The sequence below is a fragment of the Phoca vitulina genome, unplaced genomic scaffold (assembly GCF_004348235.1).
Source record: "Phoca vitulina isolate PV1807 unplaced genomic scaffold, GSC_HSeal_1.0 scaffold68, whole genome shotgun sequence".
Classification (NCBI taxonomy): Eukaryota; Metazoa; Chordata; class Mammalia; order Carnivora; family Phocidae; genus Phoca; species Phoca vitulina.
Window position 1 is genome coordinate 5,197,839 of NW_022589771.1, and position 25,734 is coordinate 5,223,572.

The window sequence follows — 25,734 nt, forward strand, 5'->3', positions numbered from 1 at the left end:
CCTCCCCCAGGACCAGCCCCCACCTGCTGGCTCCTCCCCCAGGACCACCCTCACCTGCTGGCTCCTTGCCTTCTATGATGTCTAGTGGCTGCTCAGGTTTTGATGCTTTGGGTTTTCTCCCCCTTCGAGGCTTTTTCTTCTGCTCTTTGGTGGCACCGGCACTCTTGGGAACTGCAGGAGGCTCCCCCCGGGGCACATCTGGTTCCTTCTCAGGAGCTGCTTCATGCTGGCTGGCTGGGGGAAGGCTTTTGGCTTGTTCCAAGTGACCCAACAGATGCTCTGCAGAAGAGGGAAGAAAACACACAAGGACAGTGAGGCGGCCTGTCAGTACGCCCACCCCCTACCACCATTTTTGTTTGTTTTTACCTTCATTTGTTGAGTGTGTGCCCTTTCATAGCCAAATAAACTTTATTTCCACTGCTTTTGAAAATAAAAGCATTTTCACCGCACCAAACAGGACTATTTTAAAAGCTAAATTAGGTGATGAAACCAGGGCAGGTTCACCATGCACACAGTTTTATAGAAAGCACAAGGATGCATGCACATGTACGTGCAAGGAAGAAGTGCGGAAGGGTGTTCCAGCACGGTACTGTGGCTCTCTCCGGATGCTGACACCACGGGCAATGTTCCTTTTCTTTTTTATACTCACTTATGTTTTCCAATGTTTATGATGAATTCATACTACAATTACTTAAGAATGTAGCCTCTAAAGAGAAATACTGAGAAATACTCAACTCATGATAAACGATATTATCTTGAAAAACACTGCACAGAAGCAAATAATCTTTGCTTTACTTTCAACTGAAGAAAGCCCTTCGAGACCTCCCAAGAAAAGACAACTACAGAACCCCAGGAACCAGGCAGGCAGGGATGGGTACAGAGTTCAAGAACAGACAAACTCCCCTCAGTGAAGGCCCAGACCGGCTGGACCACAGCGCCGTGGCAAGGAGGAGGAGGGAGACAACCCACGACACAGGTGGGGACCCACACGCAAATGACAGATGGCGCCTGTGCACACATCAGGGCCGGGGACCTATCCTCCCCAGCGCAAATCTCCACTGGCTCAGCACAGGCCTTCTGCATGAAGGGGCTGTTACTTCTCTGTTTGTTCCATACTTAGGGCCATCGTGCTGGGTGAGTGCCCTCGAGGAGCTGGGTCCAGGGAGGGAAAGAAAATTAAAAAGCAAACACAACAGAATGTGATGTGTGTCACAGGAAGGGCTTGGCAGTTTGGCCACACGGCAGAACAAGCCAACGATGAGCCCGCCTAGCTGAACGCACCTGGAAAGACTGGAGAAAACACAGAGCCTAACCGCCCCCAGCTGCGAGACGTCACAGAGCCTGAGGCAAAGAGAGCGCCCTGGGGCCAGGCACTTTGTGGGAGCCTTGTTCCAGGCCAAGTGTCCGAGCATGAGCGCGTGCAGCTCTGGGGGACATGGCTGGGGTCTACACAGTGGCCCGGGAGTGCGCTGCTCACACAAGGCCAGCGAACGTCCTGCCGGCCACCTGTCCAAAGGGACGGCGTGGCAGGAAGAGCACAACCTGGAGCCGTTCCGCCCAGACTTCCCCGTGGCAGCCACCAGCGTGCACACCGGCGCTTACCGTTCAGAAGCTGCAGCTCCAGGAAGGTGGCGGAACACACTTTACACACCCACGAGCTGGGCTCGGACTCCACCGCGGCGCTGCTTTCTGGCGTGCCCGCAGCTTCGAAAGAGCAGAGGGAAGGGTGATGCAGAGCAGCGCGTCCCCCCCAAGCCCAGCGCCGCAGGGGGCGCGCCTGTCGCCCGGGGCCGGCGCTGTGGAGGCGGTCAGCACGGCTCCCCTCTCGGCCCCGCTCCCCGGGCTTCACACGCGTGGACTCCTGCGGTCCCCAGGGACGCCCCCATTTCACAGGTGAGGAGACTGAGCACAGGCAGGTGGTGCTGGAGCGGCGCGACGCGGGGTCTGTCGCCAGTCACAGAAACGTGACTCCTCCCAAAGCCAGGCCAGTGGGACCAGATGCATCCCTCTGCACGACTTCGAGAAAAAAACCCTTCAGATCAAACTGAATTCCTCAGTTTCTCTCTGGCTCGTATGAGAGACCGGCCGTCAGTGTGCCCTGGGCCCGGTGTGGCGGGGGCTCCGCAGAACTTTCTGCGCCGATCGCTCTGAATACGCCTCGCCTCTGAGGTGGCAGGCGCTTGGGGCTCCTGCCCCTGAGGAACCGAGGTTTTAATTCTGTCTAATTTGCATTAGAATTGAAGAGCGGGCAGGCAGCCGCTGTGAAGGGCCCTCAGCCCCTCTTCCTCGCACCCCAGAGACGCGTGGGCAGGGCTCAGGGAATGGGGGAGACACGGCTCTGCAGAGGGGAACCGCAGCTCCCTTGTCAACTATACTACTCCGTGGACCTAAAAACCGGGGACATTCTCAGCGAGCCTCCGGCCGTGATCCCCTGGCCCGGCCCCGTCTCTCCAGGCCCTGTCGGGCGGCCCCAGGCGCCCTCACCACCACTCCCACTCGGCCACCGCATGACCCATCACACGCAACACTCCGGGGGGCCACCCATTCAGCAAACTCCTGCGTCCTTAAACAAAAATCACCCAGAATTGCAGCTGCACATGCATTCGGAGCGGGGACAAAACACCCCTCTTTCTGTATCCAAACCAGCAACAAGGTTGCAAAGACAGGAAGCAAGAGATGCAGGCCACGGCCCTAACTGTTGGTGTCCATTTCCTGAGTCCTCCTCAGATAATAAGGGGAAAACGTGTGATGTGAAATGCTCGGTTATACGAACACCGGCAGAGCAGGAGGGGTCCGGAGCAGGTGCCATGGGAGACCCGCGGTCTAGTGGACGCTCCAGGCCAGCCAGCCCTCTGCTCTCCCTCGCCCCCCGCGGATCCACCGCACAAAGACTGTCAGGACAAGACCACGGATGAATGGGAGCCAGAGCCGAATTCCCGCTTCTCGCTCACCTTCTCAAACACATGTGGCTCAAAAGAGGGGAGGAGACATTTGCATGTGACGGGTTCAGGAAGGGATGAGGAGTGGGTAAGATGGAAGGACACCTGTGAATCCAGGTCATTTCTTCTGGCCCCCAGGGGCTGCCATCTCCAGTGGGACGGTCCCCACCCCCACAAATGGGATTCAAACTAACGTGACACGAGAAGCCCTTCTCTTCAACCTGCACTGAGGTCAGTCAAAAGGACCAACTAGAAGGACCTGTCGTGACCTCTGTCCCCCCCACCCCCCCATCAAGGGAAGAACTCTATTTTCCAAAAATTATCGCTAAAAGATCAGAATTTTTAAGAACAAAAACGAGCTGGGGCGCCTGGGTGGCTCAGTCGGTTAAGCGTCTGCCTTCAGCTCAGGTCGTGATCCTGGAGTCCCGGGATCGAGTCCCACATCGGGCTCCCCGCTCAGTGGGGAGTCTACTTCTCCCTCTGACCCTCTCCCCTCTCATGCTCTCTCTCACTCTCTCTCTCTCAAATAAATAAATAAAATCTTTAAAAAAAAAAAAGAACAAAAACGAGCCAACAATCAGAAGGCAGTTCTCGATGGCCCATCACTTAAACGTCCAACAAAAGAGACGTGTCAAAGCAACAGAAACACCGCCCGGTGACAAGCGATGCGGCATAGGGAGCGACAGGAGGCCGATACTGAAGGTGGATGGCGAGTTACAAGTACGCCTGGGAATGCGCGAAGCGAGACCTCGCCTGTGGGACAACGCGGGGCTCTGTTGGAGACCAGGAGGGACACAGCTCAGCTGCAGGGACGGAAGGCAGCTTGCTGGGCGCCAGGAGCCCGAGCGCAAAGCCGCACAAGGGAACCGAGAGACCCCTCCATTTAGACCCATGCGCTTCCTGGCCCCTCCTTCACCTGTCAACAGGCCCATCTGGGCAAAGCAAGGAAACCAACTTCAATGTCAGCCCAAGAAAAAATGTGAAAAGTAAATCTCCTACCTGGAAAAAAATATAGTAGAAGTTATTTTTTTTCAAGGACGTGTCTGATCCTCCAACTTTGCTGTGTTAAGAAGTCAGCTCTGCCATCTGCAAATTGGCTGATTTCTATAACTGAGATGCATTTTGCAGCAAATGTGAAAAAGAGGCCGAATGAAATTAATGAGTCTCCACACTTCTGATGCTCACCAAGAAAGAGTCTGAATGATTTACGGGCAGACAGCTCCTTGTCCACTGGCCCCCAGCACGATTCTTCTAGCACGTGGCGGTGGTCCCTAAGGCCCATCCGCCTTGCTGCGCCCCTCCTCCACTGGGCCCGAGGCACAGTGATGGCCACAAAGGCCCCCGTCCCTCCACTCCACTGCAGGGGTCTCGAGGGCGTGCAGACCAGAGGCCTCGTCGCTGGGAAGGGGAGGGGAAGCCCTTTCCCGACCTGTCGGATCTGGGTAATCAGAGTCATGCAGATGACCAGCTTTCTGGCTGGTCCAGGCCCCTCTTCACAGGTCTTGGCACCTACTCTAGTGTCTAAGAAGCGGGCATGGTGGGCTCCCAACAAAATGTTTCAGCTGGGGGAGCACCCAAGACTGCTCGGCGGGGCCCCAGGCACTCAGGGCAGGCAGGGCTGGAGCAGGGCTCTAGAAGCTCCACTGGGCGGCAGGGCTTTAGGAAGGGGCTGGGCGGGAGGACAGGGTGGCGGAGGCAGGGTGCGGCAGCCTGGGGCGGCTGCCGGGTCACCGTTTCACCACAGGCACCGTGCACGGTGGCGGATGTCGCGTGTCCCCTGGGGAGCTACCAGCACCACCTGAGCTAAGCCATCACTCAGCAGGTGTAAGAAATGAGGGACCCGACTAACCAGCCAGGTAACAGTAGTCAAGAACTTCCGCTACATTTCTATGAAACACTTCCCTGCCATTTCTCCCAAAACAGAGTGAACAACCATAAAAAGTATTTCTAAGATTTCAGAGTGCCTAAGTTGCTTATTTGCTTTCCTGATTCCAGACTCATTTTGGGGGACTGTGCCTTCCAGCTGATGGGGACGTGATGAGCCATCGTGTCCTGTGTTCTCAGAAGGAACACACGGAGGACGAAGGACAGCCAGCTCAGGATCCCCCAGGAGGGTGGCTGGGGGCAAATAAGGAGGCAGCTGTCCGGGTCGACACAGACCAGACCAATTTCGTTAGAATCTCCCTTCTCAGATGCAGCTCCAGATTAGAGAGCTTTCCCGTAGGTAAAAGCAAGCAGAACTGCAACTCTGGGAGGGGGGCAGCAAGCTTGCTCTTTGACCTGAGAGTCGTGAGGGGGGAGACATCATGCAGGACACAGCGGACAAGGCCAGCCTCTAATGACCCACACCGTGACCTGCAGTCTGGCTGGCCCCAGGGCATGGACATCAGCTGCCCAGGCCGGAAGGAATCCGGAACACGAGAAAGTCAGATCGGGAAGATCCTGAAGATCTTGCACGGCACCTGTGAGCCCGGCCGCACCACGCTCCAGAGTGATGCCTGGCCCAGCGGGACACGTCAATGCCTCCTAATGTGCAAATCCTAAAGGTGGGCTTGGGAGCAGCCGGGTGAAAAGCTGTGGGTCTCTCCAAATTCTTACTGTGGCCTTCACTACCAAAATAAAGTACACTCCATAAAGCTCCCAGTCTTCCTCTGCAAGTATCTCTGTGAAGGTGGCAAGCCCTCCACAGCCACCAGAACCGGAGTGCAGGCCATCTGGCCATCTGGCTCCCCACCGACATTCCCCGAGAGCACCCTCAGTGGCTCCACCCTACCCCCCGCTCACCACCCAGCCTTTAGCGCGTGGAAGAGTGGCCCCCCGAAATTCACATCCGCCTGCAATCTCTGGATCGAGTCTTTGCAGACATCATTAAGAGGGCGGACCCTCAATCCAGTGACTGGTGTCCCTACAAGAGAGAACACAGAGACACAGGGGAGAGAAGTCCTCACGGGGACAGGGACAGGGATCAGGGTGATGCATCTACAAGCCAAGGAATGCCAAGGGCTGCTGGCCACACCAGAAGCCGGGAGAGGCCTCTAGAAGGAACGAGCTCTGCCAACACCTGGTCAGGGCCCCCAGGCTCCGGGGCTGAGAGGCAGCCCCTTTCTGTTGTTTGAGCCTGCTTAAGGTCTGCTTGGTTTGGGCAGCCTCACGGACGCCTCTCCTCACACCGCCGGCACGGGGAAAACCAGGAGGGCTCCACGGAGGGGGAGGGGGGCAGGTCACAAAGCCGCGATCACCCGGGACAGACCAGAGCCTTAAAAATACGTTAAGACCCTCTTTGTATCACGTCGTGTTCATAAGAGAAAGGAAACCATTTCCTGTCAGAATCCGGCAGTGCGGGGGCGGGGGGGCGGGGGTCAGAGGAAAAAGGGCTATTTCTCCCCGAGCAAGTAACTGTGACAACAGGTGCACCTGCCCCGGTGGCATCAGGTACACGTGCGGCGGCTCACGACCTGGCAGGAGGGCCCCCTCGACACAGTGAGGCCCCACACCCCGGGGCGGCAGGACACTAATTCTGGGCTGCTTTTCCCACAGGAAAGCTGGATTTGGGCAAATCACACATACGACCTTCGCCAGGTCCTTCCTGGACACATATGCACAAACACACACGCACACGTGAGCACACACGCATGCACGCACCCACACGCCCCTGCGCAACCCCCCAGATCTGGAGGAGGCTGCCACAAGCCGGAGAGCACCAGCCTGGAGCCAGATTCCAGGTCCGAACCCCGACTCCTCCATCTCCTGCACTGTGACTCAGGGCAGGTTCCCCAACCTCTCTGTGCTCCGTTTCCTCTGTCCCAAAACAGAGACGGTCGCCCGACCATGTGCCCTTGCAGGACGGTGGGTGGGGAGGAGTTACCGCATCGAAAGCCCGGAGGGCAGAGCTGAGTATCAGCCTGTCGTGCCCCAGCACCCCGATTCCCCAGCCGGCGTCCGGCTTAGGGGGAGCCCAGACCCTGAACAAGCAGAACGGCAGACCCAGGCCCGTGGGGTCAAGAGCAGCCCCTGGCCCCCCACGCCGCAGCGGTCGCCGGCACAGCGCCCCCTCGGCCGCCAGGCAGCGGGGCCCCGTGTACCGTGGGTTCCGGAGCAGGCCTGCTTCAGCATGGGCTTGTCCATCTTCTTGGCGTAGAAGGCGGCGTACCACACGCGCAGCTCGGCGCCCGGGGGGATGTCCCTCGAGGTGGTGAAGTACACGTCGTTGCCGTGCTGGTAGGCCGTCAGGTTCTGGTGCTCGGGCCCCACTGCGGGCCGCACCAGCATCATCCAGTTGCAGTCGTCCTCGTTGGAGGTGTCGAAGCACACGGGGTGCCCGTCCTTCTGGAACACCTGGGGTGGGCACGGCCGCCAAGGGGCCAGGGAAGGAGCTGGTTAGCCACCCGTCGGCAGGTCAGCGCGTGTGTGTGTGGGGAGGGCAGGGGGCAACCAGTCCAGACGGGGCCAGGTCAGGCTGCACATAGAACCCGTTTCAGGGCTCACGGGGCACCTGAGTTCTCTGCACGGCCCAGGTGGGAACTGGGACACCTCAGGTCTACTGGTCCAGGTATAGAGGCTGGACTCTCAGGCTCTAATCGGTTCCAAGTGGGCGTAATGACACCTGGTCCAGGGATCACCGGGACACCTGAGTGCTCCCCCTGCTCGGGTGGCATCCGGACACCTGAACGCCGTGCACGGCCCAGCTGGGAACGAGGATGCCTAAGTTCTCCCGGGGCTCTGCATGGGCCCCGGGACACCTGTGCACCTCCCTGCTCTCACAGGTGTGTCCAGTAACTCCGGTCAGTCCCGCAGGCTGCGCCCTGGCCCCTAACACCGCCTGATGGATGGCAACGGGGGAGAATCGTTGATATTCTGAAGTTCAAAGTCACCACACGAGTAGAAGAGGGTCTGGCCCTCTTTTCTGATGCCAACGCTGCTTCCCTGCTCTCCCCTCTCTGAGCTTTTCCCACAGGGGCTCCCCACTGCTAAGGAGCTAGAGGCCCCCTCTGAGGATGGGGCCCTTGGAGGCAGAGGGGGCCTCCGGCGAGGCCGTGCTGAAAACAACTCAGTATCCGACAGACCTGGAGAACCGAGTCACTGAAGGAAGCCAAAATGGGCACAGAGGACTTTTCAAAGGGGCCTCGGCCCGACCATGTGCCCACAGCAACTATGTGCATCCAAGCACCCCAGGTCCCGCGTAGGATGGCAGCCAATGGCCTTCGTGGGGCGTGGCCTCCGGCTTCTTTATTCCTTCACATAAAACAGCCTTTCTTTCTTTCATTTTTTGTTGGCAAACAAATCAAATACCTTTCCTTCCTTCCCATTTTGCTGAAATCTGCCTTGTAAGCTCAACTTTTCCCAGAACTGCCAAACCCCGAGGCTACCCATCTCAGGCCTGTCCTGAACACGCGGCTATCTGCCAGGCCTTAGGAAAAGCTCACTCTGTGGGTCACTGCAGCAAGACCAGCACCCTGGTCCTCACCGCTCACGGCAAGAGACGTTTCTGGAGGCGCACCTGGACCGGGTGCATGCTGGAGGTGGGGACGGAACCCGAGTCCCCGGCCCCTGGCGCGTCCACACGCCTTCCTTCGAGAACTCAAAGCCTTCCCTGCACCTGACATCCGTTCTGTTTTGCTCCATTTCACATAAAAGCTGTCTTTTCTCTGATGTGCTTTTTAGAGCCGCTCGACTTTGCACCCATGTCTCAACACTGCCTAAACGAAACCCCTTCCTTCTGAAGGAGCTCTGCCAAGTCTCAGTCACTCACTCAGGCGTGAGCGTGCTCGCACTGACATGGCCCACGACACGCAGAAGGCAGTGCCCGGAGGCTCCACGCCAGTCCAGGCCGTGAGAGAAGTGAGGGCGGCCTGGGGGGTCTGCTCTTGCACGTGTTCTCAATACCCTCTCTTCAGGGGCTGGCGAAGTGGAAAAGTGCAAAATACTAGCTCCACCTTGATGCTTTTGACATAAAAACAAACTAGAATAAAAGGAGAACCACTGTCGTGGAAGAAAGTGGAACCAGGACCGTTGAAGCCGCAGAAGACACCGATCAATCAGTGGGACGCACGGCTCTCCTCGCACAGGGTGGGGGGCAGGTCGTGCTCGTCCCCTCCCCAAGCTGGCCCCGGCCCGTACCTTCAGCGGGAACGCAGATTCCTTCTCCCATTTGGCCACTCTCCTCGACTCAAACGGACCAAACTGTGTTCTCTTGACGAGCTGGGTCACGGCAAACACTCCTTCGGCTCCGTCTTCCAGTCGCCTGATCTCCAGGTTGGAAGGGAGAGATGATCTAGAAATGGAACAGGAGGCCCTCAGCCCCCAAGTGCCGCTGGCTGAGGACAGCCACTCACACCGGGAACAGATGGGTGAGACGGCCCACAGGCTCGCTCTTGCTGAAATACCATCCTCGGGGGTGAGAAAGAGCTTCCTACTGAGGACAGAGGGGGTGATGGCCCAGTGGCCATTGCACACCCAGCTCCTTAACGGCCTGAGCCACAGGAGACCGGCCCCAGGGCCCTGGCCCAACTCACCCAGAGCCCATGCAGAGGGAGGGGCCGCTTACTAAAGGATGTGTTTGACATCCCCCCCCAGGAGACATCACGGGTGTGGGCTGCAACGGGCCAGGGGAGGTGAATGGGACCGAGCTCTGATCCCCAGAGCCGCAGAGCCCACAGAGAGGCGGGGGGAGCGCCACGATGAGGCGCCGAGTGCAGAGCACCACGAGAAAGGGAAAAGCGCCACGGCATTCCCAGGGAGCAGAAAAGGGTTTCCAACTAGGCTGAATGGGCCAATCCTGTTGAGGATGCTTTTACCTAAATGCTGAGAGTGTCGAGGACGGGGCGCTGAAAGAGGAAGGCCCGTGGGCTGGAACCCCAGCACGAGCCAAGGCTTGGGCAAGCCTGACCCACATCCACGAGCAGGTGGGACACTGGGGAGCCTGGAGCGCAGCCCCCTCCCAGGGCCGAGCAGAAGGCCGGGCTGAGGAGGAGGAACCCAATCACGGAGGGTTCCCGCCACGGGACTGATAGCTGCCACTGGCGTTTCGTGGGCAACAGGTAACCAGTGAAGGTTTTGGGGGAGAGCTGACGAGGTCTCTACTTCAGGCAAAGACAGTAATCTGTTTTGAGAAGGTGAGTCACTGGAAAACCAGTTGGGAAGCTTCTAGAAAGAGCACCAAGATAATAACGGTGTCTCCATGAGGCAGGTACTGTGTATAACATAACACGGGTCACACCTCTGCAGGGGGGCCAGGATGGAGAATAGAACGCCTTGTCTCAGTTCAAACAGCCCCCATGTGGCTGACCCGGACTGTGGACAGACTGTCCCTCAGAGCCCTGGCTCCGGCCCCCCAGGTGCCACGGCCCCCCAGGTGCCCGGAACGAGAATGGCAGAGCCACCGAATCTCCTCATTAGATCTGCTGGTGTTTCTCCAGGAGCTGTGACCTGCCCTCACTGCCCCGGGTCCCACGCAGCCCACAGCAGGCGTCTGTTAGACGGCAGGCTTAGGTTCGGGCCACGGGGAAAACGGAATGAGCAGAGCTGCAGCCTCGGCCCATCGGCTCTTCCACGGCTGCCATGCTTGGCCCCTGGGGACGCTGAACTAGAACAAGAAATTCACTCTGAACCCTTCCAAATATGTCCTGGCTTATCCTGGTGGCAGGCTGCTCCGTTCACCATGGGATGGAAATCACAGATGTCCTCTGCAACCTGAGGACAGTCATGCTCCAAGTCCTGCCTTCTCTTTTTGCAGTTTCCTCCTGTGATATCACAATTTATAAGAAATATGCATTTGGTCGTTCCGATGACCAAATACATTTCTCAGACTTAAGTGCTTCATCCACAGTTCCCAAAAACACTTCTGAGCCATAATGAAGGTGACTTCTAGACCCCACCAGCCACATGGGTAGAGGGCTGGAACTTCCAGTCCCTGCCCCTGCCCCCACCACCGGGGCGGGAGAGGGGCTGGAGGTTGGGTCAGCCAATGCAGTGACTCAGGCAGTCATGCCTACATAACGAAGGCTCCAGAAAACCCAAAAGGACTGGGTAGGGAGCTTCTAGGCTGGTGAACATGTGGAGGTGCGGGGTCTTCATCTGGGTGTTCAGTCATATCATTTATCACATCCTTTAATAAACTGGTTAGGGGCGCCTGGGTGGCTCAGTCGTTAAGCGTCTGCCTTCGGCTCAGGTCATGATCCCAGGGTCCTGGGATCGAGTCCCGCATCGGGCTCCCTGCTCAGCGGGAAGCCTGCTTCTCCCTCTCCCACTCCCCCTGCTTGTGTTCCCTCTCTAGCTGTCTCTCTCTCTCTCTGTCAAATAAATAAAATAAAATCTTTAAAAAAAATAAAAATAAAAAAAATAAACTGGTTAAAGTGTTTCCTAGAGTTCTGTGACAGCCTGGGGCTTGCGGCTGGCATCTGGAATGGGGGTGAGGGGCGGTCTTGTAGGACTGGGCCCTGATCCTCTGGGGTCCAATGCCGTCTCTGGGCAGACAGGGTCAGAGCTGAATCCTGCCGGTGTCTGTACGGGGAACCCCACGTTGGAACTGGGTCCAGGGACCCTGAAAGGCCTCCCCTTTCTGCAGATGTAGGGTCCACATTCAGACAGTCCCGTTTGACAGGAAGGACTAAAGCCAGCTCAAGGCAGCCACTCACCGTGCCCTGCTTAACACAAAGGAGTCTTTGACCATGACCACGGGGCCCAGCTCAGGACATTCGGAGTCGTGGTACTGGCTGCAATCCTCACACCCTGCATCAGAAACGAGAGCATCAGTGGGGACAGGGTGCTGGGAGGGGCCCCCCAGGGCATCGCAGGCTCCATGCCCGGTGGGGTGGCCCACGGTGCTCCCCACATGTACGAAAACGGTGCAAACACAGGACGTGGCCCCCAAGGAAAAGGCTTCCCTCTGTGGCACATTTCAAAGTATATAGTGACTCTACACTAACAAAGAACGGGATCTTCCCGAGGAATGAGAATCAACGAAAACTCACCTATTTAACCTGTTTGGCATAAATCTAACGTACCATAAATCTCTTTGTAAACCCCCAGCTTACTTTTCTGAATCTAGTGCTACCCTCTGCAAAGTGGCCTTTGCCCAGCATTCTGAGAAAGATGATCCTTTTAAAACCACACCCCTGCAGTGCATTTTTCGTGCAATAAACGTGTTTCTTAAAGCAAGCAAAGTCATTTCAACTTAAAAAGAAGCAGCGTTTCTGTCATATAAAAACAAAACGTGGATGTGGCTTTGCTGGGACAGTAAAAGCCCGCCCGTGCTCGAGGACAAGCCAGGGGCTACTTACAGATGAACATGATCTCCTCACTCCCGTCTTCAGCCATTTCTGACACCTGTCAGGGAACAAGGGCATGTCGTTAATAATGAGCTTTTTGCCAAAGCAATATTTATTTATTTATTTATTTATTTATTTATAAAAGAATTAGATTTTGTTTTTTTTTAAGGTTTTATTTGAGAGAGAGAGAGAGAAAGAGAGAGAGATCATGAGCAGGGGGAAGGGTAGAGGGAGAAGCAGACACCCCACTGAGCAGGGAACCCAACACGGGACTCGATCCCAGGACCCTGAGATCATGACCTGAGCCGAAGGCAGACACTTAACGACTGAGCCACCCAGGCGCCCTTGCCAAGCAATTTTTAAAGACAAGTCCTGTTAAAGGTTCCTCGAGCCCGTGCGGGAACCTTACCTGGAGGTCTTAAAGGCACCAAGCAGTGTGGTCCCCTTTATTGTGATGAGGCTGGGGGCTTTGAGCTGTTTTCTCACCTAAAATAATGTTTTTTTTTTTATTAAAAGCAATTGATTTGAACGTCTTCTAGATTAGAAAGTCTTTATGAACTCAGACTTTCATTTTTCATGTTAGCCAAAGGTTTCCACTGGTAAAACAAACATATCACCATTTTTAAAAGCTGGTTTCACGCTGTCACCACTGCTTCTCTTTCCTCCGTCACTGGACTGTGAACTCCTCAAGGACACTCATGTCTAGTACGACCTCTGTCTTCCTTCAGCCGCTACCCCAGGCCTGACACCCAGTGCACACCCATGTCTCCTGGGGACCAGAGAGAGCATCATGGAGGAGAGCGCTCCTGCTCACCACATAAAACTCTATCAGATCAGTCACTTCTGTTTTCTGTTGATCCTGTGAGGTTAGAACCCCCCACTTATTTGAGGGATGATCTGGACATGTTAATTCTGGGGCCTAGATTCTTTGACCTATAACATGGAAATAAAGATGCTCACCTAATTGAAAGACCTGTACTCTGAAAACTAGAAAACATTGATGAAAGAAACTGAAGAGGACACAAACAAATGGAAAGACATCCCATGCTCATGGATTGGAAGAACAAATATCGTTAAAGCGTCCATACTACTCAAAGCAATCTACATATTTAATGCAATCCCTATTAAAGTACCACCAGCATTTTTCACAGAATTAGAACAAACAATCCTAACATTTGTATGGAACCACAAAACACCCCAAACAGCCAAAGCAATCTTGAAAAAGAAAAACTAAACTGGAGGTATCACGATCCAAGATTTCAAGATATACTACAAAGCTGTAATCATCAGAACAGTATGGTACTGGCACAAAAACAGACTCATAGATCCATGGAACAGAACAGAGAACCTAGAAATAAATCCACAATTATACAGTCAACTAATCTTCAACAAAGGAGGCAAGAATATGCAAGAGGAAAAAGACAAATAGTGTTGCAAACACTGGTCAGCTACATTCATGCAAAAGAATGAAACCGGACCACTTTCTTACACCAAACACAAAAATAAACTCAAAATGGATTAAAGGCCTAAATGGGGGACCTGAAACCATAAAAACCCTGGAAGAGAGCACATGCAGTACTTTCTCTGACATCAGCCGCAGCAACATTTTCTAGATAGGTCTCCTAAAGCAAAGGAAATAAAAGCAAAAATGAACTATTGGGACTACATCATAATGAGAAGCTTCTGCATAGGGAAAGAAACAGTCAACAAAACAAAAAGGCAACCTACAGAATGGGAGAAGATATTTACAAATGACATATCCAATAAAAGGTTATTATTCAAAAGAACTGATACAACTCAACATCCAAAAAACCAAATAATCTAACTTAAAAATGGGCAGAAGACATGAACAGACATTTCTCTAAAGAGGACATCCAGATGGCCAACAGACACATGTGAAGATGTTCTTCATCACTCATCATCATCCAGGAAATCACCTCCCACCTGTCAGAATGGCTAAAATCAATAACACAAGAAACAAGTGTTGGCGAGGATGAGGAGAAAGGGGAACCCTCCTACACTGTTGGTGGGAATGCAAACTGGTGCAGCCACTCTGGAAAACAGTATGGAGGGTCCTCAAAAAGTTAAAAATAGAGCTACCTATGATTCAGTAATTCCACTACTGGGTATTTACCCAAAGAATACAAAAACATTAACTGAAAGGAGTACATACGCTCCAATGTTTACAGCAGCATTATCTACAATAGCCAAGATACTAGAACAGTCCAAGTGTCCATCAACTGATGAATGGATACTGTTGTCTCAAAATCCCCTTAGTGCTCAGATGGTCCCTCCACACGGGGAAGTCCAGTCTCTGGACATTCACGGCATGTAAGAAATTCCAGGATGACGGATTATACATAGTGTTTTAGGGAAAATAACCCAGAAAGACCATAAGCGTGAGATTTGGCCATTTTAACCCCCATCCTGGGAAAAGTTACCTTACGCCAGTGATTCTCCAAGAGTGGTCCGTGGACCAACACCAGCAGCACCTGAGAATTTCTCAGGAATGCAAATTCTCGGCCCCTCCTCAGACCTGCTGAAGCCGACTCTCTGGGATGGGTCTTCACACCCCGCCCTCACAGACCCCCAGGTCATTCTGCTGCACCCCGCCTCTGAGCACCACTGCCCACCCTCCCATCTGCCTAGTACCCATACGACCACTGCAACAAGAACCAACGAGCCCCGGCTGGGGTCACGGGGAGACCACAGTAACAGCATCAGGAAACCAAACTTATCATGAATGCCAGATGGGCTCAGACCAGGCATGTCAGCTGGGGGGCACTGGGGGTGGGGGCGATCCCAGACAAACGTTCCCTGTGGTGACGAGCTCCCAGGCAGGCCCCAGGGATACCAGCTGTGAAAATCAGCCTTGAAAAAGAAGACTTCCATGAGGATGCCGCTGGTGGTGAAGGGACAGGCCCAAGGTCAATGGAACCCGAGAAACAGACCCACACAAACAGGCTCAGTGGGTTTTTGGTGGGCACATAAAAGCTACTCATGAAGGAAGGACAGACAGCCTTCTCGGCAAGTGGTGTTGGGGCAAGTGGATGGGGCTGGGGTAATGAGCCTTGATGTCACATCTCATACAAAAATTAACTTATCACGATCCTAGACTTAAAACATAAAATAGTAACATTTTTTAGAAAAATATAGGAGAAAATCATTGAGATCTAGGGTAGGCAGTTTTTAGACTTCTCACCAAAAGAATCGTCTATAAACAGAAAACTAATTAGACTTTATCATAATTTAAAATTTTGCTCTACAAAAGACACGGTGAGGAGGGTAAGAAGACCAGCTACAGACCGGGAGGCATCTTCGCAAACCACCCATCCAAACCTCGAACGTGCCAAGAACTCTCAAAGCTCACCAGTAAAACACAAATGATCCAATCAGTAAATGGGCAAAGGACACAAAATACATTTCAGCAAGGAAAATACGTAAGTGACAAGCACAGGAAATGGTGGCCGCCCCCATCGACCGCCAGAGAGACACATTCCACAGGTCACCGAGAGGTCAGGGCGCTCCTGTCGGAGCGGCGCAGGATGAGGGAACCCGGGCACCCATGGGCGGCGGGCGGGAGTGGAGACCAGCCGGCGGTGTCTCATGAAACCAACATGCACTTGGCCTGGGACCCCGCCATTGCGCTCGTGGGCACTTACCCCAGAGAAATAAAAACTTCCATCCACACAAAAACCTGCGCATGACTGTTCACAGCAGCTTTATTCACAACAGCCCAGACTGGAAACAGGCCCCGCGGCCCCCCCCACGGTGACCCCGGTCTGTGGTCCACCCACACCTGCAGACTTGTCCGCAATGAAGAGGAGCGAGCCACTGATACGCATCAGGCTCTGGGGGACCCTCCAGAACGGTGCCACGGACGCCAGTCCCAAAGGTCACATACTGTCTGATCCCATTTATATAACCTCCCTGAAATGATGAAATACAGAGATGGGGACTCGAGTCGTGGCTGGTGCGGGTTTGGGAAGGACGACGGGTGAGGCTGTAAGGAGGCAGCAGGAGGGTCGCTGTGGGGGTGGGGTGCTCCGTACCTGCACTGTGTCACCATCACCGTCACCATCCTGGACGGGACCCCACGCTGGAGTCCTGCATGGTGTCACCGATGGGGCTCTGGGCAGAGGGCACATAGGATCGCTCTGCAGTCTCTCTTACAGCTGCATGGGAATCCACAGTTATCTCAAAATTAAAAGTTCAATTAAGATATGGAGGGAAAATCTACAGATTTGAAGTGACATTTTTTTTTTTTATGATTTTATTTATTTGAAAGAGAGAACAGAGCACAAGCAGGGAGAGTGGAGGGCAGAGGGAGAGGGAGAAGCAGGCTCCCTGCTGAGCAAGGAGCCCGATGCGGGGCTCGATCCCAGGACCCCGGGATCATGACCTGAGCCAAAGGCAAACGCTTAACCAACTGAGCCACCCAGGCACCCCAATAAAAACTTTTTAAAAAGTCAAATCACCATTAACATTTTGGTACTCATCCTCTCATCACTCTCTCTAAACATAAAAACACACATGGATATGATTTTCCACATACAGGTCCTCTATTATATGTACTGTTTTCATTTTGAGTGGCATGTTCATCATTGTTATTTCTCAAGGGTAGAGTTCCAGATTGTTTTTTAACTTTATTGTTTATATTTTTTGTAGATTATTTACACTTATTTTTTTTAAAGATTTTATTTATTTATTTGAGAGAGAGAGAAAGAGACAGCGAGAGAGGGAACACAAGCAGGGGGAGCGGGAGAGGGAGAAGCAGGCTTCCCGCGGAGCAGGGAGCCCGATGCGGGGCTCGATCCCAGGACCCTGGGATCATGACCTGAGCCGAAGAGTTGGACGCTGACTGAGCCACCCAGGCGCCCCACTGAAGTGACTTCCAGCACAGCGCGGTGTGGCCCGGATCCTGATGGAAACAGCGTGTGTGACTTTCACTGGATAGCTGGAAAGCCAAACTCTGGTGTTCGAGCACATTAAAGAACTAGCATTAGATGTTTCAGGGGGGCTGGGGATCGTGGTTCCTGGTTAGGCTCCTTGTGCAGAGATGCGGACTGAAACACAAACTCAATCCTGGGGCCAGGGTTTGCTTCCACGCACTACCGGTGGGGACTCCCAGACAGGGACACACGGGGCAGATCGGCCAGGTGATGGGGTCCGTGGAGGCTGGCGCCTGCTGGCCTGCCGACTGTTTTGTGTGCTCAAAGTCTTCATAATAAATTATCTGTAAATGGTGCCAACACACACTCGTCCCGTGTCTGTTCTTCCATTCACTCTTGTGTCCTTCCACCAAGCTGGCTTAGAACAGGGTGTCTTTTTCTTCACCTCACCTGATTGGTCACCTGGGATGCGGCCAACCACTGTCCTCTCTTGCCCCCCCCAGCCACTCTCCCGTGGGGGATTCCTCCTCCAGCCCACCCCAGTCTGGGCTCTCCTGGGGCACAGCCCCACCCCTTCCCACGGCTCCTCTGCAGGACCCCTCCCCAGGCAGCCACACCCAATTCTATGCCTAAGTGAATACCATGTGTGGGCTGGTAATGCTCCAAGGAGTCCCACACGAATATCCAGCTGCCCACCCACACCTTCACCTGGAAGCCACAAACAGTTGAACGTGCCAGAAACGAGCACTGGACCCTTCCTGGCTCCCCTGCCAAACGGGGCCCTCCTGGGCCTCCCACATCTCAGAACATGGCTGTCAGAGACCCGGGCTCATCCCGCCCCGGGTCAACGGTCCCATGGACCCTACCTGCAGCCTCCACCACCTCCCCTGACCACACCCCACCTTCTCCCTCCTAGAAGGCTGCAAGGGTCTCCGGAAGGCTTTTCCTGCTCCACACTGGCCAGCCACCCTGTTTCCCACACCGCAGAGGGGGCTTCTTCTAGAACTGGAACCCAATCATATTACCTGCCAGCCTAAAAGCCGATGGCTTCCCACTGTCCCCGGGATGAAACCCAAGCCCACCAGCCTCCTCTGCCCATCTCCCCCTAGCCGACCCTCTCGGGCCACAGTGGCCTCCTTGTAGTTCCCAGAAGTACCCAGTGCCTTCCTGCCTTCGGGCCTCCCACATGCTGTTCCCTGTGCCTGGAACCTCCCCCAGCTCTGCCTCGGGCTAACTCCTACTCATTCTTCACATCTTGGCTTAATTGGCACATCTTTGGGGAGGGGTTTCCTGGTCCACCTGTCCAAATTAAGGCCTTGTAACACTTTCCAAAAGCACCCTGCAATTTTCCTTCACCGCACTTCTGACCACTGTAATCACTTCTGTGTGTCATTTATCTAGTGACCCTGAGGGACCCACAGGGCAAGAGCCACCGGCCTTGCCTGGCCCCGCACGGGCCAGGCACAGGGTGGGGTGGCATGTGCTAAAAGAGCTGGCCCCTTCTCCGTGTACGTCCCTGCGCTCCCCCCTAGCCCCCAGCTGTGGACTGAGGTCCCCTCCTGGGGTTCGGCCTGCCTCCCTCAGTTTGCTTCCCCTGGAGCCCCCTGCCCTGCCCAAGTCCCGCTCTTTCAAGACAGAGCCCAGGCTCACCCTCCAGACACCTTCCTCCCCGTCAACTGCTCTCCCTCCCAAATCCAAAAACGAAGTGGACCCTTCCTATTAAACAGTTACCTCAAGTTGTCATAAATCATGGACAATATCTGGGTTTTTTTTTAACTAGATCTCCAACAGAAGCTTGATCTCGATCTTTCTACTCACTCTTTTTTTAATTCTTACATCCTTTGTACACCATACTCCATATACAGTAAGCCTTGATATTTTTCACTGAACTCCTTGGTACCTCCAGATAATTAAGAGTTGTTTGGAAAGTTTCAAATGCTTCATTTGTCAAACTTAGGCCAGGAACTTCAGAAATTTGGGTAGATTAGCGGTGAGACCCGGTAGAGACTCCCCACACTCCCATCAAAAGTGACTGTAGGGCGCCTGGGTGGCTCAGTTGGTTAAGCGACTGCCTTCGGCTCAGGTCATGATCCTGGAGTCCCAGGATCGAGTTCCACATCGGGCTCCTGCTCAGCAGGGAGTCTGCTTCTCCCTCTGACCCTCCCCCCTCTCATGTGCTCTCTCTCTCTCTCTCATTCTCTCTCTCAAATAAATAAATAAAATCTTTAAAAAAAAAAAAAAAGTGACTGTAAATGCTTATCTCACTTCCTCAGTGTTTACAAAGCACCTGCTTGGCGCAAGGCTCCCCCACCCGCAGCCCAGGACTCAGGGCCCGCCCGCTCGGCCCCCCACGCAGGCCAGGCCCAGGGAGGTCCTTCTCCTGTGCGCCCTCCGGGGCAGCGGCACGGGCCTGGCCTTGCTTTCACGGGGCTCCTGCCTTCCCTCCCTTGGACGCTGAGCCTTTTGAAGGGTTTCCAGATACAGGTACTTGAAAGAAAGTTTGAACAGAAAATCTGTGTTAGTGAAGAAAGCTTACAAACTGATGATGCTGTCACAGGAAACAGCAGCTTTTCAGGAAAATGGCCAGCGCCCGTGAGAACATTTCATCGGCTCACACAAGGCAGCGTGTCTCTTGCCCGGGTATCCACAGGCACCCGCCGGTGCCACATTGTGAAGGTCTGCTTCATTTGGGGCAGCAGAACAAGTACAAGCCCTCTCCCCTTCCTCAAAATACGACAGGGCAGGGGCACCCCAGAGCCTGCTGGAAGGAAGCTTGGAAGGGCTGGTGTGTGGGATCCAAATTTGGCCAAACAAATAGATCCTTGCCCTCCACTTCCGGGGAGAGTGCTCCCGCCCCCCAGGGAAACCCTAGGCACTCCTCGGTACAAAGGGGGGAAGGTCTGAGCAAGAGGCATCTGCTTCCCCTGTGGTTACCAGGCAGGTCCACCCCCCCCAGGGTCAATCACAAGGTCACAATCAGTTTGGGGCCCAAGTAGGGCTGCAGGAGAGCGCCAAGCCATCCACACCTCTCCAACGATGGCCACGGGTCACCTGCTGTGCCCGAGCCTGGCCGCCTTGTGCAGGTGGTGAGGGGACCAGAGTTCATTTCTACGGCTACAAATGTGCAGCCAGGACTCTGAGATGCGGGGAAAACGTCCCACCACCACCCTCTGTCCAGAAAGCCCAGACACCTCATCAGACTATTCTGAGTTTTGCAGGAAACTTGTATAAAAACATGGTATGGTTCTACAGAACACAAGCCATCCGGAGGCTTCTACAACCCACCCGTAGTCAAACACCAACCTGGAGAGGAGAGAAGCAGCACAGACCACACAACTCAGATTTCCTCAGGAACACAGGTCTGTGTAAAGGGGCCTGGGAGCGGGACAGAAAAGCAGTGAGAGCCTCTACGTAACCTCAGCAGAACGTGTGGACATTTTTTACAGATTATTTCACGTGAGTTTGACTACCGGAGGCCCCTCGCGCAGGTGGACTCCTACAGAACCTGTCCTTTTGTGTCTGGCCCGTGTCACTCGGCACGATGTCCTCCAGGCTCCCCCGCGGGGCAGCAGGGGTCAGAATGCCCTTCCTCCTGAGCCTGGACGCCCCTCCCCTGCATGGACAGGCCACACAGTGCGCAGCCATTCATCCGCCGACGGACACTTGGGCTGTTTCCACCCCTCGGCTATTGTGAATGATGCTGCCGTGAATGTGGCAGTACAAGCGTCTCTTCGAGTCCCTGCTCTTCTTCGGGTGCAGACCCGGAGGGGGACCTCTGGACCGCATGGTCGCTCTGTTTCCTGGTCTGAGGAGCCGCCGCACTGCATCCACAGTGGCTGGGCCACCTTCTGTTCCTGTTGATGGCGCCCGCAGCTTCCAACCGCCCCGCATCCTCCCAACACCCGTTATTTTGTTCATTTTTTTTTTTAAGATTTTATTTATTTATTTGACGGGGGCAGGGGAGCAGCAGGCCGAGGGAGAAGCAGACTCCCCACTGAGCAGGGAGCCCCATGTGGGACTCGATCCCAGGACCCCGGGATCATGACCTGAGCTAAAGGCAGACGCTTAACGACTGAGCCACCCAGGCGCCCCAGTTCATTTGTTTTTATAGTTGCCATCCTAGTGAATAGGAGGTGGAAAAAAGATGATCTTTTAATGTGACCTGCAAAAGCACTGATTTAGGAAAAGCAACCCGTGTTGAAACATTGCAAAATGAACACATCACAATCTTAATACACAGGCAGCTAAAAATAACTCAGAGGGAGAGGCGTTTTCAGGGAGGCTGGTGACGTAAGTGGGAAATGAAGATTATCTCTCGTGTGCTGGCCTGGCTGGGCCTTCCCTGCCCTCCCGGGACCATCTAGGTGACAGGGGAACGGATCCAGGAGCAAGGCGATGGCGTCCCGCAAGTCTTCCTGGCTGGGATGATTTCCCGGATTTACTCCGGCAGCGCTCTCCAACACAACGCTCCAGCGAGCCACACACGCAATGTTCTGGGGGCTGTTTGTGTTACATTTTGAAATAATTATAGAATCACAGGAAATTTCCAAAAGAGCCCAGAGAGGCCCCAAATACCCTTCACACATTCTTCCCTGACGGTCTATCTTATGTAACTACACATAACACCACAGTTCCCACGTGGCCACGGCACGGTGTGTGTCCGTGGCCCTCTGTGTCCTGCTGTCACAGCGGCAGATCTGCAGAGCCTCCTCCAGGATCCAGATGCAGGACTGCTCCGTTCTGGAGAAGACCTCGCCCATGCGCCCCGTCCACGCCCCACCACCCCAAACCCCGGGCCACCTCGAAGCCAGTCTCCATCTCTGACATGCTGTTGTTTCAAGGACGTGGTATAGATGGAATCGTACAGGATGGGACCTTTGGAGACTGGCTTTTTTCACTCAGCAAAATGCCCCTGAGGTCCATTCAGGTTGTCACACGGATCCAGGGCGTCCCTTTCCACTGCTGAGCGATACTCTGCGGCGTGAGCGTAAGAGAGAGCGTGAGAGAGCATAACCGTCCCCTCGCCAGGGGACACCTGGGCTTCACCCCACTTGGGGCTTCTGCACATAAAGCAGCTATCAACAACCGTGCACAGGCTTTCTGTGGACACGGCCGTCACTTCTCTGGGGCACATGCCCCCAAGTGCAAGGGGTCAGCCCGCGTCTCCCACAAGTGCACGCTTTGTTGACTGAGAAGCTGCCACAATGTTTGAGAGGCCCGGTGTCTCTGTGTCCTGGCCAGCATCTGGGGGTGTCACCCAGCTGGATTTTAGCCGCTCTCACAGACGGACACCGTGTCTCACTGTGGCTTCATTTCGCACGTCCCTAACGGCTAATGATACCAGACACCTTCGCGTGTACCACTTTGCCATCTGTAAATCCTCATCAGTAAAGTGTCCCCTCACGTCCTTTGCCCATTTTCTCAGACTGTCTGGGTTTTTTTTTTCCCTGTTGTATTTTGAGGGTTTCCACAGATCTAGCTCCTTCGTCACAAACGTGGCTCCCGAGCATTTTCTCCCTCCCTACAGCATTGCGTTGCATCCTCCCAATGGAGTCCTGGCAGAACGAAGGTTTTTAATTTGATGAAGTCCCACTCACTGATTTTCCCTTCTGTGGATTATGTTTTTGGTGTTCTGTCTACGACCCGTGTGCTAAGCCCTGGCTCCCCAAATTTCCTCCTTGCTTTCTTAGGAGAGTCTTACGGTTTTACATGCTAAGTGCATTTTCCCATTTGAGTTAATGTTTGTATAAGATGTGAGGTCAAGGTTCATTCCGCCTACAGATGAGCAAGTGGGTCAGCACCACTGAAATGCTTCTGCGCCTCTGCCCAAAACCAGTGGCCCTACTCCTGCGGCTCTACGTCTGGGTTCTGTCTTCTGTTCCAACGCCCGCTGCGTCCGTCCCCAGCCAGCACCACGCTCAGTGGACAGCAGTCAATACCGTCGGAAGTACCAGAGTTTTGGAGTAAGTCTTAAAACGCGGTGGAGTGTTGCCTCTCACTTTATTCTTCTTCAAAATGCTTTAAGCCATACTCATTCCTTGACTTTCTGTATAAATTTTTAGAACAATCTTACCTTTACCTACATGAAATCTTGCTGGCATTCACACATGTAATTTTGTTAACATTTTAGTGAACAGTATATAACCAAGATATTATCATTTCAATATGTAATTAATACAAGATTAATGAATTTTTTCATACGTATACCCTATCTTCATTCAGATCAGCCATATCAAGTGCTCAGCCCTGGTCTAGGGCTTGGGGAATTCTTTTTAAGCTAGAAGGACATTTTCCCACTGGGCACATGCACCATGAAAATATTAAAAGCATTAAGGGAAAAACGACAAAAAGGAAAAAGCAAACAAACAAGAGCTATCTTGACAAATGTGTGCTGCAGAACGTTCCTGAAAGATGGTCTGGCGGGGGGGGGGGGGGGGGGGGTGGACCCCAGGGAAGTAGCAGGTGGGTAGAGAGGAATTTTGTGGCCAGTAAATTTGTGAGACATTGCAGATTCCCATTCTGGAGTCTTGATTCACAAGGGCACAGTAAAGGCCCTGAGAAGTCCTGCAATAAAAATCTGCTGGAATGTGTTCAGCCCAGCAGAGTCTGAACTGATTTGGGCAAGAACACTTCTGCACACAGTTTCACATGCTAGAGAACTGCAGTCCAGAGCACAGACTGGGTACGTCAGTGCAAGGAAGGGCCTGGTCCTGCTGTAGGGCACAGGCACCAGGGAGCAGGGTGTGCGTCTGGCTCTGCCCTGTGCTGGAGGTTACACACCTCTGTATTAGTTATTTCCTCTCCGTGGGCCTCGGCTGCCTCATTTGCACAATGAGTCCCCTTCCAGCCTGCACAGGTATGGTTTTGAAATTCTAGCTCATCGTTACAACCCCATAAAACAGTGGCTCCCTAGCACTTTCCCTGGCACAACCCTCATCCCCCCATGACTCTGCCATGTGTCTATTTTTCAGAAACAAGCCTTCGGTGTCAGAGAGAAGCAGCATGATACAGCAATTGCGCCTGGTTGCTTAGTTCCAACCCATGAACTTGGCATCGACAATTCTGTAAACTGGTTATAGTCTCCAGTTCTTTCTAATCTTACCTCCCATCATACATGACTCTGCTCCAGCCCAATGAAGTGATTTCCCACGGCCCAGAGTTTTCATTTCTGGACCTTCCCTGAGCCTCCCTCACCCGGCCTCCCACCAGCCCCACTGCCTCCTGGCCTTGCCTCTGCCTCAGCTGGGGCCATCTCCTCCTCTCTCCCACGCGGCGTGCGTGCTCTCTCTGTGCGGGCACCGTTTTGAAAGCCCCGGGCTGCCACTGTTCATGCCCGCACCCTTTCTCCCTGCCACAGTGAGGCCACCATGAGGACTGAGTTTGAGCGTGACAGGCCACCGCACGGCCGCACCCAGCCTGGGGCTCGGTGACCATCTGGGGAACATTTCATTGCCTAGAGACTAATTTCCAAGAACCACTTCATCCACCCCACTGGTCCCTGCTCCAGACCCCGCAGGCTGATAGCGGCTCTTGAGAGCAGACGTGGGAAGCCTGAATGGGATGGACTCGGAACACGGGCCTCTGCTGTGACCACACAGGACCACGTCAGCAGCTTGCAAACCTCAGGATGGCCCCTGCTCCCCGGCTGGTACCATGTTTCCAGACCTGGGACCTGGGATGTGGGGACAGGAGGGCCCCTGGGGGGCGTGCCACATACCCACGTGACCTGCGGGATGAAAACTGTCCCCAGCCCAGCTCAAGTCACCTCTCAGGGCAGGGTCCTTGGATGACAGAGCAGCAGGACCTCCTACTCCCACCTTTTTCTCTTTCTGCTCCTAGGTCACTTGCCCTCTATTAAAGTGAATAGCTACAGGGCGCCTCGGTGGTGGAGTCAGTCGGTGTCTGACTCTTGATTTCGGCTCAGGTCATGATCTCAGGGTCGTGGGATTGAGCCCGGTGTCGGGCTCCGTGCTCAGCCGGAATCTGCTAGACATTCTCTCCCCCACCCCTCCCCCTGCTCGCTTGCTCTTTCTCTCGAATAAATAAATCTTTAAAAAAAACAAAGGTGAGCGGCTACAAACCATACACGCACTGAGGAAGCCAAAAGGCAGCCCCTCCACCACCCTGGCTTCCTATCCCGTCTCCCAGGGGGGCCTCTCTGCAGTCTGTCCTTCTACATCTGCTTCCACGTCTGGAAAGAACGGGCTTCCGCTGAGGGCCCTGACGGCTCACCTCTGGGGGCTGCACCCTTAGTTCTCACAGTGGCCGATGAACAGGGAGCTTGCCTACCCTCTCCCGTTCCCAGCTGCCCCAACATCGCTTTGGTTACGTCAGTGTATGTAATATCATGACTCTGAAAATACTATTAACTGCTTCTCAAACAAATTTATTTATTTATTTATTTATTTTAAAGATTTTATTTATTTATTTGACAGAGAGAGACACAGCGAGAGAGGGAACACAAGCAGGGGGAGTGGGAGAGGGAGAAGCAGGCTTCCCGCTGAGCAGGGAGCCCGATGCGGGGCTCGATCCCAAGACCCTGGGATCATGACCTGAACCGAAGGTAGACGCTTAACGACTGAGCCACCCAGGCGCCCTCAAACAAATTTATTCTTAACACATTTCTAATATGACCTG

General features: G+C 54.0%; 1 protein-coding gene across 1 annotated transcript in view; it reads right to left on the bottom strand.

Annotated features, from left to right (window-relative positions):
• Nucleotides 1-25,734, bottom strand: part of PRDM15 (PR/SET domain 15) — a 61,927-nt gene that overhangs the window by 29,733 nt on the left and 6,460 nt on the right. Inside the window, exons 2-7 of the mRNA XM_032392540.1 lie at nt 12,218-12,266; nt 11,573-11,666; nt 9,057-9,210; nt 7,022-7,274; nt 1,603-1,704; nt 55-279 (exon numbers count right to left, since the gene is read on the bottom strand). Coding sequence (XP_032248431.1) covers nt 55-279; nt 1,603-1,704; nt 7,022-7,274; nt 9,057-9,210; nt 11,573-11,666; nt 12,218-12,254 — 865 coding nt within the window. The 5' untranslated portion in view covers nt 12,255-12,266. The remainder of the gene's footprint in view (nt 1-54; nt 280-1,602; nt 1,705-7,021; nt 7,275-9,056; nt 9,211-11,572; nt 11,667-12,217; nt 12,267-25,734) is intronic.